We start from the raw sequence: 20546 nt of genomic DNA, 5'->3' as shown, positions 1-20546 counted from the left end.
AGATGCAATAAACTCACAGACAAAACAAGACAATTCTGCGTTTTTTGCTTTTTATCAGCGTCTCAGCTAGCTTGGAGCAAGATCAACTGACTCTGGACTCCCTATGTGTTACTTACAATTCTTCATGGATAGACTTTGTCAAGCTAACACTGGGAACTAATGAACTGTAGCTGCTAGATGTGGTTGACCTATGAAGCATTGTTTGTATCTAGATTCAGAAGGTAAAATGTCCATGATTTGTATGATGTTAAAACAGTCTTTCTGGTAAAGTTTTCCCCACATGAATGTTGTTGTTATGCGTGTCTCTGTTACCTCAGATTCACCTCAGCGTATTTTAGGACAATGTCTGCCATGTCGTTTTGTAGGCCACACTTCAGTTCAATTCAAGGCAGGTTCGTGTACGAAAACCAGGTAGTCAGCTTTAACTAAATATTTCCGCAGGTTGACAGCAGCCTGTTGATATGACTTATTCTTCATGTAGTAGGAAGAAAGACAGACCCATGTGTTTTTTGTCATCATTCTTGTTGATTATCATGCAATCATATTAGTTGTCCCCATTCCTCAGTCTAAAACAGATGCAAGTTTTTTTTTCCTTTTTTTTTTATTTGGTCCTCAATTTTACAAAGTGTTTAATTTTTTAGAAAAGGGATGTACAAAATAAACAAGATTTCAGCAATGGATTTTTTAAATCAAGACAAATTTATACGAACACATTTGATTTTACAGTTACTAGTAGTATGTCTAGTAATACTAACAAACTGAACTAAATCTCTTCCCTTTTTTTAAAGGGGGTTAAATAAGCCCTGTTCCAATGACCTCATCAACTTAGCCTGTTATTAAATACATAGGTACAGTACTAGGCTATCAAATTATATTCTGGCAGGTCTTCCACAAGTGTTTAAATAGTACTTTAGCACCATGTGACTTCAGAAGCACCAAAAGGTTATGTGCATGAACCCCGAAACCACATATAACTCTACTGCTCATGTTATTAAAGGTAAGGAAATATAAGGAAATACTTTTAGAAATATGACACAATTCACAACTTAATTCATCAAAAGTACAAATATTTTTTAAGAGGAGCTATTTAATATAAAAAGGAATGTCATCAAAATATGTCATTTTTAAATCACACTCAGATCTATTTGAAATATTTATTAAACATGTACCTTCTCATAGAAGCTCTGCAAGTGTACACCAAGGGGTTTTATTTTCTCAGAAAAAGATATTTTTCTGTGTCATATTTTTTATAAAGCCATCGCCTACTTATATTATTAATTCAACACACGTAGACAGACAAAAAGAAAAGTGAAAGCCTCCCATTTTACAAAGCAACACTGATTAAGATGTGGCTGGGTAATCTTTAACAGACAGAACAGAAAATGCAGGTGGACAAAAAATACAAAGAAGCAAATGCTTGGTGAAAATGTACTGTAGATAAAGCAAACAAACTAATTCTAAATCCAGTCTTGGCACTGTGATTTTTCAGAAGCATGTTTGTTTTTCAAAATTAAATAAATAAAAAAAACAAAAAACTGAAGAAACCTTATTCTTCTTATTATCTCTTGACGAGTTCTGCTATCAACAGACATGTCTGTGTAGTCACTGGTGTGCAACTGTTGCAAACGAGGCGATGGTAATCTGCCGTGACTGCGGAGGACTACTGCCCATGATAGCAGTTGTTCCCAGATTAGGCCCGGCCCAGACCTGGCCCATATCTGTTCCTGAGTCGGGCTTCTAGCGAGGGTGAAGAGGAGGCACGGGAGGTAACTTAGTGAGGAGTTAAGAGCAGTACGGGGAGGCGTTTGGTGGTTTACCTGTGCTCAGGTGGCCTTGCAGATGCTGGAGTCACCGTGGACCCAGTGACAGATCTGAGCGAACTTGAGGGGCGTGATGCGAACGGCCACATTGTAGTCCTGCTGTGCGCCATTCACGTCCACCCACTGGTGCCCGGAGAAGACGCCGATGATCTTACGCTTCCACTGCTTCTTGCCGGGCTCCTTCAGGCGGACGTAGATGCCCGAGCCGCTGGAGCCCGGCTTGGCATCGCAGTACTGGTACAGCAGGTCGTTGGACTCCTCGGATACGGCGCAGAAGCGGTACACCAGCTGGTCTGGTCGGTCGTCGTCAAAGCCCGAGAAGTGGATGCGTCCGGCGGGCAGCTTCTTGATGGAAGGGACTATGCCTAGATCCATGAAGCGGGTCTTCTGGGATCTCTTCAGCTCCAAGATGGCATAGTCGTAGTCAGCTGAAACATTCTGGGCCTCCCCCTTGAACCACCCCTTGGGGACTTGCGTCTGCTTAACGGTGGTCCAGCGGAAAGAGGGCGGGCCAGAGTCTGCGCTCCGCCGACTGCGACTGCGACCTTTCCTGCCCTTGCGTCTGCCCTGCCTCTCCCCCTTCCCTTCCTGTGGTTCTCCATCGGCCTCGTTGTCGTCAGCGTCCTCGTTCTCCTCCTCTCCCTTTCTTTTGCGTCCTCTCCCGCGTCCACGGCCCTTCCCTCTTCCTTTCCCTCGGCCGCGCGAACGTTCCTTCAGCACGCCCACACGCAGCTTCTGCGCTCCGCTCACATAGTCGCGGCCGTCGTGGATGCAGTGGGCGGCCGTCAGCACGTGCTTCGGCGACACCAGCACACCGGAGCAGCCTGTGGAGATCTTCACCGTAGTGGAGAAGGGGTACTTGGTGGAAAACTGCTTGTCGGCGATAGTGAAGCGCGTGTCGACACCGTAGACCTCTCGCTTGCGACGCGAGTGGCCGGGGAGTTTTCCAGGCCAGGCCTGTGCCTCATTGAGCCCCTGCAGGGCAACGGTGGTGAGCGTGCGAGTGCCGTTCTCGTACACCGTCTCGTAGGACAGCAGGCGCTCCAGCTCGGACACGCTGGGGTCCGGCAGGCCCTGCTGGCACTCGATCCCGCAGGTGCTGTGCAGCTCGCCCTGGGGGTGGGCGGAGAACGCTGTGCTGCTCAGGCGCACCGTCCGCTTCTCACGGACCAGAGGCACATTCCACTGCGGCCAGGTGTAGCTGTCGTCCTCATCCTCTGCGCTCACACTCCGCACCGCCAGGACACACAGCGCCACGGAGAGCAGGACACACACGGGTACGGGGCCCATTGCACTGACCAAGCTCCTGGGTCTGTGAAAACACATACACACACACATACATTGCTAAGAGATTATTACTGTACAAACATACCATACCACAACAGTAGCCCTAAGCCCCTCATTGACTTATCCCTGGGTCATTGCACTGAACGTGCCCCTGGGCCTAGGAATCCACACACACTCAAAGACACACACACACACACACACACACATGAACACATGCACAGACAATGGAAGGAGATAGTGAGATGACAGGATGTAAAGTATGAATTTCAGAAAACCATGTCTATACAACATCAACAGACATCTCATCTCTCTCTCTATTTCTAACGCTCCCTCTCTCTCGCTCCTTCTGAGACAAAGTTTCTGGACGATGAGATGTGCTCTGGACGACACTGTGACTGCTTAACCAACTACTGAACACTTCTCATCACACGGTACATTTCCCTCACTCACCTCACTCATAGGGGAGTAGGAGACTTTGCTAGCCATTTTAATTCTATAAGCTGAATGACATATCTGTTTTTGGCACTGAATATATCTGATTTTTTTAATTATGCATTTTATGACTGCTACACAGGAAACTCATACAGTGTTTGCCAACGTTTTTTTTCTTCTTCCACACTTTTTTTTCACCAATTTCTGGTTGACGATATCCTATACCTTGACTTCACCGATCCTCATGAGAGTTAGTATGGTTGTAGGCCCACATGGCTGATACAGTATATAAGGTTTGTGTCCCTAGGTTTGCATTTCACTTTGTGCTAGCGCCCCCTTGAGTGGGGTAGGCTCAAAGCACACTTTGGGCCATAGCTCAAAAATCACCCTAGCTCATTACGATTCATTTGTGGAGTGGCACCACCTAGTGAACAATGTTCAACGCAAAAATCGAGCACTTCATTAGCCAATATCTTTTGATATTAAGGTTTTAAAATTTCAATGGCCAAGTTTTAACCTTGTTTACATGTTCATATGCTGATTTGTATATGATACAGGACAAAAGCATAAGTGAAATAAGCAGTCAACGCCATGGCTGAGTATTTCCACCTTGGAACTTCCGTGTGCTGTAATGCAATGGCAGTCATAGAATCAACCTGGGTTTCATACGTCACATACCTAAGGAACCAATCCTTCATACGTCACATACCTAAGGAACCAATCCTTCATACGTCACATACTGTACCTAAGGAACCAATCCTGGGAATTAGAAGTGGGGCTTCACATATCATCAGGCTTCGCTACAGAGTTTACACATCTTCAAAATTAATTTTAACATTTACAAAATTCAAATGGTTCTCTTTCACCTGTTCAAGCAATCAGATCATTTATTCACCAATTTTTTACTACCTGGGGCAGGTTGCACCCTGATAAGACCCCGGTGATCACTGCTTATGATAGTGCCTACCCCTGTCCTGTTATAAATGTCAGTAGTCTACATTTAGTATTGTTTTCAAACATTCTTACCTTCAACCAATAATCCTACATTTTATACATACATGCCTATTTTTCAAAACTTCAATTTTCAGCTTTGATTCCCAAATGCACGCTGTCCTGCACCACACCAGAGACGTCCAACACATCTTGCCAGTACCTCCTTACCCGTAGAACCTCCGGATCAACTAAGTATTCTTTTCAGAGGTGTAGCTCAACTGGTAGCGCAAGGTGCTAACATCACCCAGGTCAAGGGTACAATACCCAGAGATCCCACATACTGATGCAACCAGAGGCCGCTTAAGGGCACATTCATGAATTGGATAGACCACCACACCCACCTCTTATTACAGCTATTGTTATTCCTGCTGTTCTGTTATTTCTGAGTTCTTGCCACAGCCAGTCTACTGTGTGTATATAACACTTAAGTAGTTGAACTGAATTAACTCAAATAGCTGTAGAAGACAGTCTTGGCTTGCGTCCTCCTTTGCTCAACAGATGTTCTGCTGTGTTTTAGTGTTTCACCGTTCCAGTCTGTTAGCTTGATGCTCATACTGATACTGACTGCTGCTTCTGAGGGGGAAACTCAGCCTGTTGAACAGCTGTCACTGTCTCATTTACATACAATTCCACACACATTTGATTGCTGCAGAGTTTAGGGTAAGTATATACAGTCTTTGTGTGCTGTAGCCCATACAAACAGGCTGTTTCCTGTCAATCTAATGATCGAAAGAACAGAATGTACAGCACCACCAGGCCTCACTTTATCAACATATGGATGAGTCATAATTGGGAAAAGCATATTCAACATCACAGAGATACGCCACTTATGGTCAACCTCACAACTAACGTTTACATAGCTATAATGTATACAAAAATGACGCATTTGGCAGTGAGATTGACAGTGACCACGACCTTTGCAATTATTTATGGGAAAAGGTTTTCTGTGGCCAATTATTTTTTCTACATCATTCATGACCTGATATTACCTCAGAGTGTTACCAAGTTCTACTGCAGTACCGATGTATACCACAAGATGGACACATACAGATAGTAACGCTATTATAAATCTCACCAAAGAGTCTTGGTCTGCTGTCCTGAATCGTGAACCCATTGCCCGAGCTGGAAAATAAGTTTGCTGACTACTATGTGGCCATGGCAAAAAGGAAATTCAGATAAAGTCGGTCAGAGTGATGATCAATTGTGTATTGCTTTCGTGATTCAAAGCATTTTAGTTATCATGACTCTAGATGATTAGTGAAATAGGCAAGTCCTTCTCAAGTCCTTTAAAGTGACAACTGGTATGGAGGTCACGTTTTTTATTGGCTGATGGTATAATAAACAGAACCATTGGATGTGATCATCACCGTCTGTCTCTCTCTCACGCTGTGTGCGGGAGTGGGGGGTGGGGTGGAATCTTTGAGTGTTTTCAAAATACTAAATTGTATACCAGCAAGATTAAGTGTTCCCTACGTTTGCTTGGTCGTATTTCAATCTGCTAACACCACGTCCCAGGACACCCTACACGCACTCAGCAGTGCCACACGAAGCCCGTGATTACCATAGCCTGTGAAGCCACGTCTCTCTCATACACTTAGAGAGAAGTCTCTAAAACGCCCCAGCGTGCTATTCAGTTGACATAAGGCTCTATGGTTAGGGGAGATTGATGAAGCCTGTGGTGAACCGGAGGTTTGAGGGAGAATAAGGGGGGTACTGTCCCCGTGCTTCTATGCTCACTGAAGTCGGTGGTTTGGATGCCTGCCTCTCGCTGTACCGTTAGCTGTCCGTAATGACTGGTATCTGGTTTCGTCTGCCGCTGCTGTAACTTGCGCTTCTTCTGTCTGCTTTCAGCGAGTCTGAAGATGTTGAGGGTTGAATGTTGGCCATCACAGCAGCTATTAAACCAGTCTGCCCGAGTTAGCTGCTCAACCAGTGCCCTTCTGTAATAGGTGACGTTTCGGTTTTAGGACTATGTAATGCCTTCACCAGACCATCACTTTGTGATGTGCTTAAAAGCAAATAACACATGCGCGTCAGCAGCCAAATCGACCATGCTTTCCGGTGAATGGAACTCATCACATAGGATAGATAATGTGGCTTCGCCCCATTGTAACCGTTTCAGCCTGCAAATGTTATTTCAAGACCGAAGAAAGCGGTGAGTGATTATACTCACGGGCCCGTGTAATATGTGACAGGCTGCTTCACATCTATGATTACACCTCACAGCCAAATCAGGTGAAGATGCCCTTCATCACCTGGGGGCTCTCGCGCATAAGGCGAACGTACGGGCGTGACACGGAAACGCCATACGCCATCTGACCGCATCTCCAGCAGGAAAATGTTTCCAAACGGGAGCCAAGTCGCAAAATACACGCACCAGGAGCCTATTTGCTCCCACGATTATCCTGATGGGCTATTAGTCCATGAGAGTCCCACGCAGTCTCAAAGTGTGTGACCAAGCAAAGGACCGGTTGAGCGCGCATCGCAGTGCCCATGCACGAGGAAATGCTGCACCTGCAGAAGACTTCTCATACATTTCGTTCAACATTTCCATTTCTGCCTTTTTAAAGACCGCTGATAATATAAATATTTGAAATCAGAAATGATCAAATTCAGATTTAACAATCACATTGTGCATTAGCGATAATGTTCTCGTTGTGTCGACGGAAATTACAAGTGTTGATATAATGCTGTGGTTCAAAAATCTGTCTCTTAACTCTTAGGGACTTTCCATTACTGTATAACCTCGCAACTGCATATTTCCACTCCAGTCAGGGGTCGCAGGAATTCCACAGATCAGCACATTAATCGCCCCGCTGCATGTCCAGCCTAACGATGGCGCTAGAGATTGATATTCGCCCATGGTTGCATGGATTAATTCAGAGGCGTTTATGACGCGAGGGCAGTGTCTACTTACACAGCAAATAGGATAAATTAATTAAGTAACACGTTGAGGAGTCATCTTAATTTTGACCCACTTTTATCAAACTATGGTGAACTATCTGGAACTGTTTTCTTCTGCCGACGAGAATCAGTGTGACTAATGGCACAATTGGGTGATAATTATTTTAAAAAGTGAAAATCTCTAAACGGCCACTTCTTCCCAAAGTGCATCTCAAGGGGTTGAATGAAATACGCTCGTCATATAGCCCTTTACTTATAATACATTCAGATATATTTCAAAGGAGAGGAAAAAACACACAAAAAGCATCAAAGTATTCTACATGCGGTGCACTTTGCTGTACGGGGGCCCTACTAATCAAACTTCAGAAAATTCAAGGTATAAAATAATGATATTGTTAAAACCCCTTAATTAAGTGAGAAATTAGATGAGAATTACAGTAGAAACTGAAGTTAAAATATTATGGGAATCCAACTCTAAAAGTCTCAAGTTATCTTGCTTGATTTCTAATTCCGAAATTCAGAAAATGAAAGAAAATGTTTGTACGATGAAATAATTTGTGGAGCTAGATCAAAATACTATACACATTTTGATTAATCACAGGCTGTAAACATTATCAATATTTCCAAACAATCTTAAAACTATTCTCTCCGGAGAACTCATAAAGACACCAACGAGACAACGAGACGTAAATATATTAAGCAATGAATCCAGTCTCCTTTGTTACAAAAACAGTAAAGGCATCATACCTGATAGCATCCGATTGATGGATATGTGAAATCCGCAGCGGATTGTTTATTTATTCAATAGTATCCCAGAGAGGAAAGAGAATTTAAAACTTCATCCCCGAGGTATTCTTATCAGTGGGCGACAGTCCGCTCCCTCTGAAATCCCGTCCACCAAAAAGGCAGTGGGAAGTCGGAGCCAGACTCCGCGGTGTGGATTGCACTTGATGCTGAAGAAAGGCAGAAAAAAAAGGAAAACTTTTCCCCCTGGCGACAAAGCGTTTCGCATATGGGGTGGGACCAACTCTAGCAAGAAGCAGGGAAAGTGGAGAAAGACATCAGTTCCGTCGGTCTGGGGGCTGCGCTCATTTAATCACTGGATATTGTAGAAATGGAAATCTTTTATTTCAAAGTGGCGTTTGTCTCCTCCTCTCAAACAGGCTTTCGGCGGATCTCTGCCAGAATTCGTTTCACTGTGCCTACAAATGGCTGGCAGAACGTTTCCCCCCTCATTGTCATCCGCTCTCCTTCCCACATCTGTTGCACTTGTCTCCGTGTTCGCTGAGGTGGTAAACACCCGGGCAGCAGGGGGTCCTTAAATCCAAAGGCTGTAAGCTCACATGCAGTGACACATGTACAAAGAACATCTCGGTCAGACATAGAATAACTCTCTCCCTCTCTCTCACTTTTGGGTTAAAACTGGACAACACATCAACTTCATCACACCCTTTTGTCTTTATTTATTCGGACCCTATAGGGTTCCCGTGAATCTATCACTTGCGCTGTTTTTTTTTTATCTTCAATGCTATTTGCAGAGGACTGCTAGGTCTTTGTTGTAATTCAGTGAAGCATTCTCATGCAAAAACAGGTCCCTTGGTAAATAACACCTGCTATTTTTCAGTTATCAATGACAGTTACTTTTTTCCATGTTTTAAGATGATTTATTGTCTTACATTGGAATATCAGTCATGGTGGTGTTATGATGCTGTCTGTATGTATGTGTGTGCACTCAGTGAGTGCATTTTCCTCACATACCTGTAGCCAGGTGAACCCTTACCCCAGACAGGAGAGGCTACAGGGCATGTCTGGCGACCTCTTCTGACAGATGAGTGGGTTCCCTGCCACACCCAAATACTTTCTGCCCAATCCCAGACCGTCTCCTAGCAACGGCAGCGATGGTACACACACACACGTGCTGGAAAACCGATCCAACAATTAGCCACTGTTATAGGGCTGTCATTGGTTATACTGAAAAGGTCAGAGGTCAGGCCTGTGCTGTCGCTGGCATGCTGCAGCCACGCCTGCCCAAGAGAGAGCCATTTATGTTGAGAGTGGAAAAGAGAAATGCAGTAGATGATATTTCTGGTTAGGGTTTAAGGGCATGTTGGGGCACACAGAGACGTCTTTGTGTGGGTAAGCCCCCGCGCAGGATGTCATCTTTCAGTGTTCTGTGAGGACTATCTTAAGCTTCGCCACTCTTACACAGGAACATTTCTCTGAATCAGACTGAAAAAGGTGCTCACTTCGAAGGAAGACACTTTATGCTGTGGCACCGTTTCACAGTTGTTAGAAAGTAGACTGTTGCACCCCCCCCCCCCCACACACACACACACACACAGAATGTGTCTTAGGCTCGGGTGAGGCTCTGAGTTGCTGGAGACTACTTCACATCATTGATCTCAGCTTTGTGTAGAGGGAAAACCAGAAGGATGTGCCCTGTTTTTTAGCTAGGTCAGATGTGTGTTTTCAATGCCCGTAAACTACGTCTTTTAGACTTCTTATACAAGCTTTCTTGCTTTTTCTCCCAGGGTCGTCATGACTACAGACAGCTACCTTCAACCACAATAATCAAGCCAGCTGTGTTTCAGTGTTTATTTATACCATGGACCACGCCAACTAAAATACTTGGCTTTTAAATCAAATGTCATGTCATTAGTTGAAAGGGTAAATGTGCATACAAATTTGCAATTTGTAGTTGAAAATGTTTTTTCTGGCATTAAATTCCATTGAAAAATTGAAATGGATCAAAGAGTAGTTTTTGGGCATGTAATTAGTACCCTCCCTTGCTATCACCTAAACCCATGTCCTAGTTGCTACTTTGTACATGTTCAACTAGATATATATATAGATAGATAAATAGATAGTTCAGTCATTCCTTGCCACCTTAAACAGCATCAGTCTGAAGCCTGTGCCAAATCGGCTCTCTGCTGACTGCCTGCCAAGAACATTCCTGCTTTGGAAACGCATATTTGTCTCATCAATAAATCACTCTGGGAGCAATTGCTTCCTCCCTGGGGCCTGTTTTGATGTGTTTTACATCAGTAAAATGTGTATGTGTGTATGTTTGTGTGTGTGTGTGTGTGTGTGTGTGTGTAAGCATGCATGCATGTGTCTGTGTGTTTCTGTGTGTTGAGAGTTCTATGAGGTGGAAAGGTGATATCCTAACCTGCTGTTAAAGAGTGTCGATTGCACAGGCCGAGTCACTGAGGGCTTCGGCGTGTCCACTGTCAGCAGTGTACATTAAAGAGCGGCCTGCTTGTCTGTGCTGACCGCACCAATAAACCATCTCAGCAGGACCTAATGACCCAGCCTGTGCTTCCATGCGCTTTATTTTGACAAGTGCCTGTTCATTTAGAGGCTCCAGGGGCCCTCCCACTAAACAGACACCCATTGATCGCAGGAGCACTCCATTTCTACGCATGCAGACAGCCCCCCCTCTAAAATGTTCGCTCTCTCTCACACACTCACTCTTTCAGTCTCCCCTCTGCTCTCTCTCTCACACTTTCTCTCTCTCTCTCTGTCTTTCACACACACACAGACACACACACACACACACACACACACACACACACACACACACACACACACACACACACACACACACACACACACACACACACAAACACAAACACACAAACACACACACACAAACACACAAACACACACACTCTATTAGTCTCCACTCTCTCTCTCTTTCACTCTTTCTCTCTCTCTAACTCAGACACTCACTCTTTTAGTCTCTCCTTCACTCTCTCTCTCTCTCTCTCTCACTATTCCTGTCTTTCCTCCACTCTCTCTCCCTCTCTCTCACAAACACCCACTCACTCTTTCAGTCTCTCCTCTTTTTTACTTTCTCTGTCTACCTTCTCTTCACTCTCCATCTTTCTCTCTTTCCCTCTCCTTCTCTTTTTTTCTGTAGCTCTTTCTCTCGCCCTCTCCTTTTCTCCCTCTTTCTGTCTTTCTTTCTCTCTCTCCCTGTCCTTCTTTCCCTTCCCTCTTTCCCCACCACATATGTGTATGAACAGACTGGTTGCATGCTTCATTCAAGGTCCTCACACAGAGTGTTATCCTCATGTAAATATTTAGACCTGCAGACGGCAGGGTCAAGCTGCCAAAGCCAAGCCTCAGCTGATCCATACAGCTACATAAAACCATACCACACACACACACACACACACACACACACACACACACACACACACACACACATACACACACACACACACAAACACACACACACACACACACACACACACACACACACACACACACACACACACACACACACACACACACACACACACACACAAACACACAAACACACACACACAAACACACACACACACACACACACACACACACACACACACACACACACACACACACACACACACACACACACACACACACACTAGTCAGTGAGCAAACATTTACAAATAAACACATCAACATGAATCACACCTCAGATTTAATGTGATTTCAGACTACTATTACATGACATAGTTATCTGGTCTCTTTGTTGGACTCACGGTTCCAGTTTTATATACACAGGTATTCCGGCTACGGTACTTCAAGTCTAAAAAATCACCAATGAAAGCCAATGGCTGAAATTTCAGAATATCTAATATGCCTCCTTTCCTAGTCCATCATAAAAGTGATCAGTACACTCTATTTATTGTATAAACACAAATAAACACTGTTTATTATATATTTTACCAGAATTCTACATGTTCCACATTCACTCCCCCTGTGTGATCAATGAGTGAATGATGATTTCAGGACACTGGCGAGATTAGCGTCAGTTGAGAGAAACTTGCCCTTGAAGTCTGCAAAAGAAAACAGAAATGCCAACATGGTCTACCACGATTTTGGCTAAAATTAGGATGTTTTCGCCCCACACTGGACCATTTACTGGTCCGGCAGTGCAGATTTTATTTGAATTTTTTTTTTGACAGAGGGGCTTTTATCCAACACAAGGCACCTGCTGTACGGGTATCTATATAGTGGTAGGAGGAAGTAGGGAGGGCAATGAAAACTCAATCCTGATCAAAGCTGCGATCTTTGACTTACTGTAGAAACATAGAGCAAGGAATGTACCCACCCTCATCAACAGTATCTTAATGCAAACACACACACCGCTCCCTCTGTCAAATTATGGATGGAAAGAACACTGAGGCATACAGCGATCAAACAGTGACCTAGTCAGGACTGTCAGAGAGGGAACACACACAGAACAGGCCTTGTGAACTGTAGCTGTGGTGTGTACACACCGGTCTTATCTTTAAACCTCTCATTCAACACACATTGTTTTGAAAAATGTACACACACACACACACACACACACACGCACCCACACACACACACAAACACACACACACACACACACACACACACACACACACACACACAAACACACACACACACACACACACACACACACAAACACACACACACAGACACACACACACACACACACACACACTTAGTGAGGCGGTCTGTACAACACACCCAGGAAGTTCTGCCATATCCATCTTGCATGGCCTCTCCTGCCACAAAGGCACAAGCTGTCAAGCTGATTAATGAAGCTTGAGTCCCTTCAACAGAAACCAGTGAAGCTGATTCTAAACTGTGGCATACATAGACTGGTGTCATAACTACATAAAAGAGGTTTTACTGAGGCAGATTATTTGATAAGACATTACATCTGTTTCATCATCATGTTTTATTTGGAATTCAAGCAATCATACAGGTCCATGTTTCTAAGGCGGGGTAGTTATGCCTGCCTACTGCCGAGAAGGGGAGTTTCCTTTGAAATGGGGTAGTTCTCTTATAAACTCAGATATTCTTTATACTTCAAATTACAGGCTTTACAGAACCATCAATCTTATTTACAACTGGACATTAACTTCTAAGATATTCATGGCTCACTGTCTATTACGCTGCTATAGATAGGAAAAGGAACTTTTGCAAATTCAAACAAAAACGTCTTTCTCTCTCATTCCCTCCCTCTCTCTGTCCATCTCACACACACACACACACACACACACACACACACACACAGGAACACATGCATGCATGCACAGAATACTCTCTGAGGGCAGAAAGGTTATGCAAACACCATTCTTTGACTAAGTTAACACACAAATCACTGTCAGCCCTCCAGCAGTGAATAGGGAGGTTTGTTGAGATGGAATTACAGTTCCTCTCTCTAATCTAATGAGATTCTAGGTCATGAGTAAGACAGTGCCCCTTGACAGGGAAGAAAAAGAGAGACCTACCTGTGAGCAAGGCCTTCCTCACAGACGCAGAAAAGCTAAATCAATAACTCTATTTCTTGTTTTTCACTAAGACCTCCTCTCCAAGGAATGTCTGTTCTTCTGTGATCACATTCTGTTAAACACATACAGGTATGCCTGGGCCATTTCTGAAAAACAGTATGTTTGTAGACTATGTTTTCACACCACACGCAGAACCTGTAAAATGACCTACGCAAGTGAATGTGTTGTAAATGTTTTATTGAGAGCTTTGAAGGAAGACTGTTCAAGCCTACATTTTCAGCTTTCCAACATCATGTCTATACAGTCCAGACACAATCGATGTTCTAATACCTCCGGTTCTAGGTCCAGGAAACCGCTGTTCCTGAGGGGAACCGATTCAGACTCGACTCAGAATCAAAATCAAAATCATACGTGGGGAGGCATATATTTTTATTGTGAATTTTCAGGCTCTTAAATATCAATGAGGGTAAACACTGGGTCAGCCCCACCCCCTTTATGATATGAATGGGGCCATTGAGGGGGAGCCTACAGGGACTCAGGTGAGCACCAAACCACAGGAGAAAAGGTGTAACTGGGGCAACAACACACACACACATACACTCACACACACACCCAGTCTAACACACACACACACGCTCATACACACTCTCTCTCACACACACATACACACACACCCAAACTAACACACACACATACACACACCCTCAAACACACTCTCTCACACACACACCCAAACATGTACTCACACGTGCACACACTCACACTCAGGATGAGGCTCTGTGAGTCTGGAAGTGGACAGTCCCAAAGGATGCCCAAAACATGCACACCCATTTCCTCCCAAGAGTAATCTTAATCTCCAACTCCATTCCAAGCCCTCCAAGGGCTTGAGCTTTAATAGCCACCGAGAATGTGCAATAATGCCATTTGCAGGGCTTAGATAGTTCTACCCTTAATCAGTCAAGTGCAAGATTTCTTTTTGGAGCCACTCTGATTTCAAATACAAATGGCTAACACTTAAAGGCTAACAGGGTAAATATTTCTGGAAGTGTCGGCCTGCAGTATGTACAGTATCTCCAACCTCTCTTATTATCCCTAATCCTAACTAATCCTAATCCACTCTCTTCAGATCCTCAAAGCCCTCTCTGTGTGTTCCCTGTTTCACACCCCTGGACTTTTTTTCTTATATTTCAACTCTTTATTATGGTCTGTATCAATGTGTTAACGAATCAATTAGGAGTAGTTTAATTCTACTTTTTTCTAGTGTATTATTTATGCATATTCACATGCACAGACAGATGTTCTTGGACACACACACACTCTCTCTCTCTCACAAAATCACACACACTCTCTTTCTCTCACACAGACACACACACACAATCCGCAGTCACACACACAGAAGTACAGATGTGTGTATGTAACTTGCATTGGCAGGTGTGTATCCAAGCTTGTGGAATGGCATCCTCATTCTGGGATTCTGGCAGTTAACGTGTTTAATCACCATGTCTGTGAAGCCTCCACTCATATTGACCGCAGCTGCCACTAAGGCAGGTGTTGCTGTTTTGACAAACGCGCACACACACACGCACACACACACACACACTCACCCTCTATAATCACAGGCCGCTCTCAGTGTCTCCTCCCTGTGGTTCAGACCATGGTGGTCTCACACACAGGCATACACACACACACACACACACACACACACACACACACACACACACACACACACACACACACACACACACACACACACACAGACACACGCTTGTACTCCTATCCCATCCCACCATCACCACTGTGATGCTCAGTGCCAGGCCTGAGTGAGTGCACATGTGAGATCACACAGAAGCTCAGTCAGGTTCTCTCTCCATCACAGTTCTTTGTCCCAGACATGGTCATGCTGGATTAGTATTGTCACGCTGAAAAAGAGAAGGCTGTCACAAGTTGAGCATCATAAATTGCTGAGAATGTATGTTTACCTGTTTCCCAGATGCCTTTCAGCACTCAAATACGAGAAATCCCTCCAGAATAGTACTTAATTTAGTAGAGCTTGTGGTTACAGTAATAAATTACGATGTCCATCTGGACACTTACTGACAGAGGAAAGATTTGTGATCAGTTGGTTTTGATACCATTGACCAATTTAGCATGCATTTACATGAAATGTTCTACATGACACTTAAACTGGAATATTTTTGAACATCTCTATCGGGTCTCAATCAGCGACTTTACTCAGAATCAAAAATAATAATCACTTGCGTCCTACTACCTTTCAAATACTACACACATTAGACATTCACAAACAGACCTTCATTTTCAGCACTGAACTTCAAACACCCTCTTCGTATCATGGTGTCCAGGAGAACAGGCACGGCGCCTGCAAGGAAATAACACACTGGGTGGAACAGGCAGTTATTAATCACTGCTTATCACACATCTCAACACACTGGTGCGTGTAGAAGCAGGAAATGACAGATGTTGGCAGACAACCTGCACGGGTCCCGGGCTTTAATGTTTTGATAAAAGCAAGAGCAGGATATTATCCAGCAATGTGGGAAAGGGAAGTGCTGAGGTATCAGAATGTATGATCTCGCCAAAGTGTATGAGTGTGTGTGTGTGTGTGAGGAGAGAGAGAGAGGAAAGGTGGAGTGCAAATTTTGAAAACTTTGTTCCACATTTTTTAGTGTTTCTCATGCGGATTGTTTGATGTTGATAACCGTGTAACAGTGTGGGAAATGCTTTTCTCCACGGATGCCTGCCTCTAAAGGAAAGGCCAAACGTGACCCTTTGCACACAGCACTAACCGTGAAGCAGATGTTCCACTGTCGGCTGATTAACTGTGCAATTTGTTCGCTCTTTTCAGCATCCCGTCCCACAACCTCTTATTCACTTCTCCAGCTGCCATTGACCATTATGGACATGACGGATTAAAATGCACAATAATACTAGATATCAGTTTGCATAATCACTACTCTAGAATTCTCGCTGTGTGTGTGTTTTAGGGATTTTGTACAATTGTGTCTGCATATGTGTGTGATTATGATGAGCCTAATGAGTATTATGAACTTAAATAAGATTCGAAGACAGTAAAAGTGAAGGCCTGTCCACTTAATTGTAAACATGTCTAAAACATCCAACAGAGATCAACGTGGGACAGATGACTTACCGTACACAGATAGCTGGTGGTCTATGTCAGACTGATTTTGTGTACATAAACATCCGATGATGATGATAATGATGTGTCTGTCTGTGTTGACGGGAAGTCTGGTTTGGAGTGTGACCTCTGAGTACAGGGGACAGCTTTAGAGATTTGTCAACTCAGATTTATCAACAAATGCACAAGGATTCAGACACAAAACCAATTGGAGAGAAGGGAAAGATATGTGTAAATCGATATATTTTCTGTATATATATATATAGAAAGAGAGCGAGAGAGAGAGAGAGAGAGAGAGAGAGAGAGAGAGAGAGAGAGAGAGAGAATTTTAGCCCAAATACATACACATAAACACACAGATTGGCAATTCAAGGTGCACACAGGCACTTCCATCCCATTAAAACATGACAGAAATCTCTCCGTATTTCCTTGTAAATAACTATATGGCTGACAGGGCTTTACTACCGGGGGCCCTGTGACATCCTGTGGGGGTGATGCAGACGAATTGACATGATCCTGCCCTCCCTCTTCGGTACCAGTGGGCTGAATCATGTCTGGCAGCCCCGAAGTACAGCTCACCGCTCAGCCAGGTGGCTCAGTTCCAGGTGGCTCAGTTCCAGGTCCCTGTCTCTCTCACACTGCTCATCACATACAGCAGCCGTATGCCACTGAAGTAAATCAGGACCAGCACTACGGTGTTTACCTGTTACATCGCAGAGAACCTTTTTTGTGCTGGAAAACAAACAGGTATTTATAAGAGGAACTGGTTTTATGGTATAGCTGAGGAGCACACGTTTGGTTGGACAGGCTGGAATTATGATCATATAATATGAGAGTATACATGACCCACTAGGCAGGAAGTGGTTGGAAGAAGGCGTATCAACAACAACAGTTGTTGTCAAACACACATTTTTGTTGGTCATGAAATTAGAAAGACAGATAATGCCAGGGAGGTGACTGATTTCAACATGTCAATAGTCTGTTCAGACTACTTCCTTCTGTAGAAAAAAATGTCAGCAGAAAGACAAGCCAGTTTGTTAAATCAGGAAGAAGACGGTTTCATTTCAACTTTAACTCTTGAGAACATTTTTATGAATGTACATGAAGTTCTCTTTTGTGATGTCATATCTTGTCATAAGATTAATTTCTCCTCATAATAAAAACAAAATGACTTGCTAATTGTTTTCAACACTTTGAGTTTTGAGGATGTATCTATGACTTGTTTGATGAGGTATGTCCAGCAAAGTTTAGCTTGTTTTCTCAACTGGGGATACAGCATTAGCAATAGCATAGCATTTTAATGTAATCAGTTACCAGTGAAACATGCAACTGGAGCTTAAAACCTGAGCAGATGTCAATTAATTCAAATACATTTACTCACTAAGCAGTTGGGTAGTTGTTGTAGATTTTATAAGTGTATGTGTGTGTATCCTGACAAAGAAGCCCATGATCTTAGACTTCAAACCTTACACTTCCAGCAACCGTGCCTACATTTGGTAGCATGCCTGCTGTGTATTATATAACCCAGTTATTGTGAGGGCCCTGTTCTAGCCCAGACAGAAGCTTACTTCTAGAACTAATGCAGAAAAGTTCTAGAATCAGCTGCTGATGTAGTGTGGGCATCATATCTGTAGAACCAGTTCTAAAGGACATTCCAAGTGCCCTGATGCTCTGTGACCTTATACTGGTTTAGAAGTAAACACTGTTTATTATGACCTCACAAAGCTAAAAGTTTGTTCTCTAGTCATTCTGCCACCCTGTGGGCAAGCTTATGTAACCGCAGAAACAAGGAGACATCTGTCCTGTCTGTCCCAGCTGACATTTCACCTCATCCATGACAAAAGACCCTGCTGCAAGCTGGACATTCCAAAGCCCTATGCAAACTCATGACTATGCACAAAGTACAATATATATCTATCAGGCATACACTTTATCAAGCATATTAAGCTTATCCGTCATTAACCAAGTCCATTTTCCATTAGTCCCCAGAGCACAAATTACCAATGTTTTGTTTTGTTTCTTGCTTCGTGTCCACAGAATACAGAAATTATGGTATTTCTGTCCTCTATTACCCTTATAGCGTGAGACTTGTCCACCTAGATTACGTATGTGACTAAATACCTTAGTAGTTTAATACTCAAACACTATCAGATCGAATTACCCATTGGCTACTTCAATACATTGAAAACAGTTTTGATTATTGATTGTGTGAATAAGTGAGCGTGTGTGTGTGTGTGTGTGTATGTGTGTGTATGTGTGTGTGTGTGTGTGTGTGTGTGTGTGTGTGTGTGTGTGTGTGTGCGTCACTGTGTGCATCCTCATTAAACCAGGGCTGATAATGAAGCGGTATATACAGGCGGTATATCTGTGCAGGGGGAGGGGCGTGGCGGCGGCTAGCGATGTACCCTGATTTCACATATTTAAGTGTAATAGGCAGAATATCTGTGCAGGGGGAGGGGCCGTGGCGGTGGCGGTTACAAACACGCACGTGCTTGCAGGCAACTCAGTGGGCCGTAAATTACTTTCTAGTCAGAATGGTGGTCCCTGGGACAAAACCAGTTGAAAACCCCTGAACTAGATCATCAACATCTGGCTGAGAATAAGACTCAAAATCTCTCTGTCTGTCTGTCTGTCTGTCTCTCTATTGGCCTGTCTGTCTCTCTCTGCCTGCCCCTCTCTCTCTGTCTGCCTCTCTCTCCCTCTCTCTCTCTCTCTCTCTGCCTCTCTCTCTCTCCCTCTCTCTCTCTCTGTCAGTCTCTCTTTGTCTGCCTCTCTCTCCCTCTCTCTCTCTGTCTGCCCCTCTCTCTCTCCCTCTCTCTCTCTCTGTCAGTCTCTCTCTCTGTCTGCCTCTCTCTCTCTCTGTCTGCCTCTCTCTCTTTCCCTCTCTCTCTCCCTGTCTGCCTCTCTCTCTCTCTCTCTCTCTCTGTGTGGCACTGCAGACCCAGAGCCAAATTCAGCATAAGCAGTCAGAGTGACTCAGCTCAAGCTGCTATCTGTCTGATCGTAGGTTCAACACACGTGCTGTGTGTGTGTCAGCAACCTTCACTGTTACACTGCCCCTGTGCCACACTGCATCAATCCCCCCCCACCCCCCCCTCCACACACACACACACATAGGCACAGGTAGTCAGGCACACATGCACTGACACAGACAGGCATATCAGGACACCCAGAGAATACAATGCGGCTGAGCTAATGTATTGTAGTTACTGGAACTCTAAACTGTACTTTATCTAAACAAGACAGGCATCCTGATAATGTTCAACAGACTCATTACTGGAAAAAAAGTGAAAGCCCATACACTTATCATGAACACAATATAGTCAGCTTAGGCTGTTATTACAGAAAGGCAAAAAGAGACACACACAGACATGTACAGAATAACTACTACACACACACACACACAGACACAAACACAAAGACAGATAGCATAAACATTTTAAGAAAGCATAAACATTTTAGAGACAAAAACAGAAAAGCCCTGATGCAGGCTACCATCAATCACTTCATTATCCACAACCTTGGACTAACCACCTGTCCCACACCTTCACTTGCGACACCTTTTCTCTGAGCAGGACAGAGGTTACCGCCGACCCAGTAGTGACATATTACCCAGTAACAACTAATACTGCACACGCGTGTTTCCCAATCTCATAACCTCCACACTGAAGGCTG

At 44.0% G+C, this 20546-nt stretch overlaps 1 protein-coding gene across 1 annotated transcript; it reads right to left on the bottom strand.

Moving 5' to 3' along the window:
* Window positions 1–638: 638 nt before the first annotated feature.
* prss35 (serine protease 35) lies at window positions 639–8318 on the bottom strand. Its single transcript, XM_080858642.1, has 2 exons — window positions 8184–8318; window positions 639–3132 (listed from the first exon to the last, which is right to left on the bottom strand). Exon 2 carries the CDS (start codon window positions 3108–3110, stop codon window positions 1824–1826), a length of 1287 nt encoding a protein of 428 aa, XP_080714768.1. The 5' UTR covers window positions 3111–3132; window positions 8184–8318; the 3' UTR covers window positions 639–1823.
* Window positions 8319–20546: the final 12228 nt, after the last annotated feature.

Source organism: Sprattus sprattus (genome assembly GCF_963457725.1).
Source record: "Sprattus sprattus genome assembly, chromosome: 19".
Lineage (NCBI taxonomy): Eukaryota > Metazoa > Chordata > Actinopteri > Clupeiformes > Clupeidae > Sprattus > Sprattus sprattus.
The sequence above is the reverse complement of the archived record's forward strand: the minus strand, read 5'-3'. Positions and strand labels throughout refer to the sequence as shown.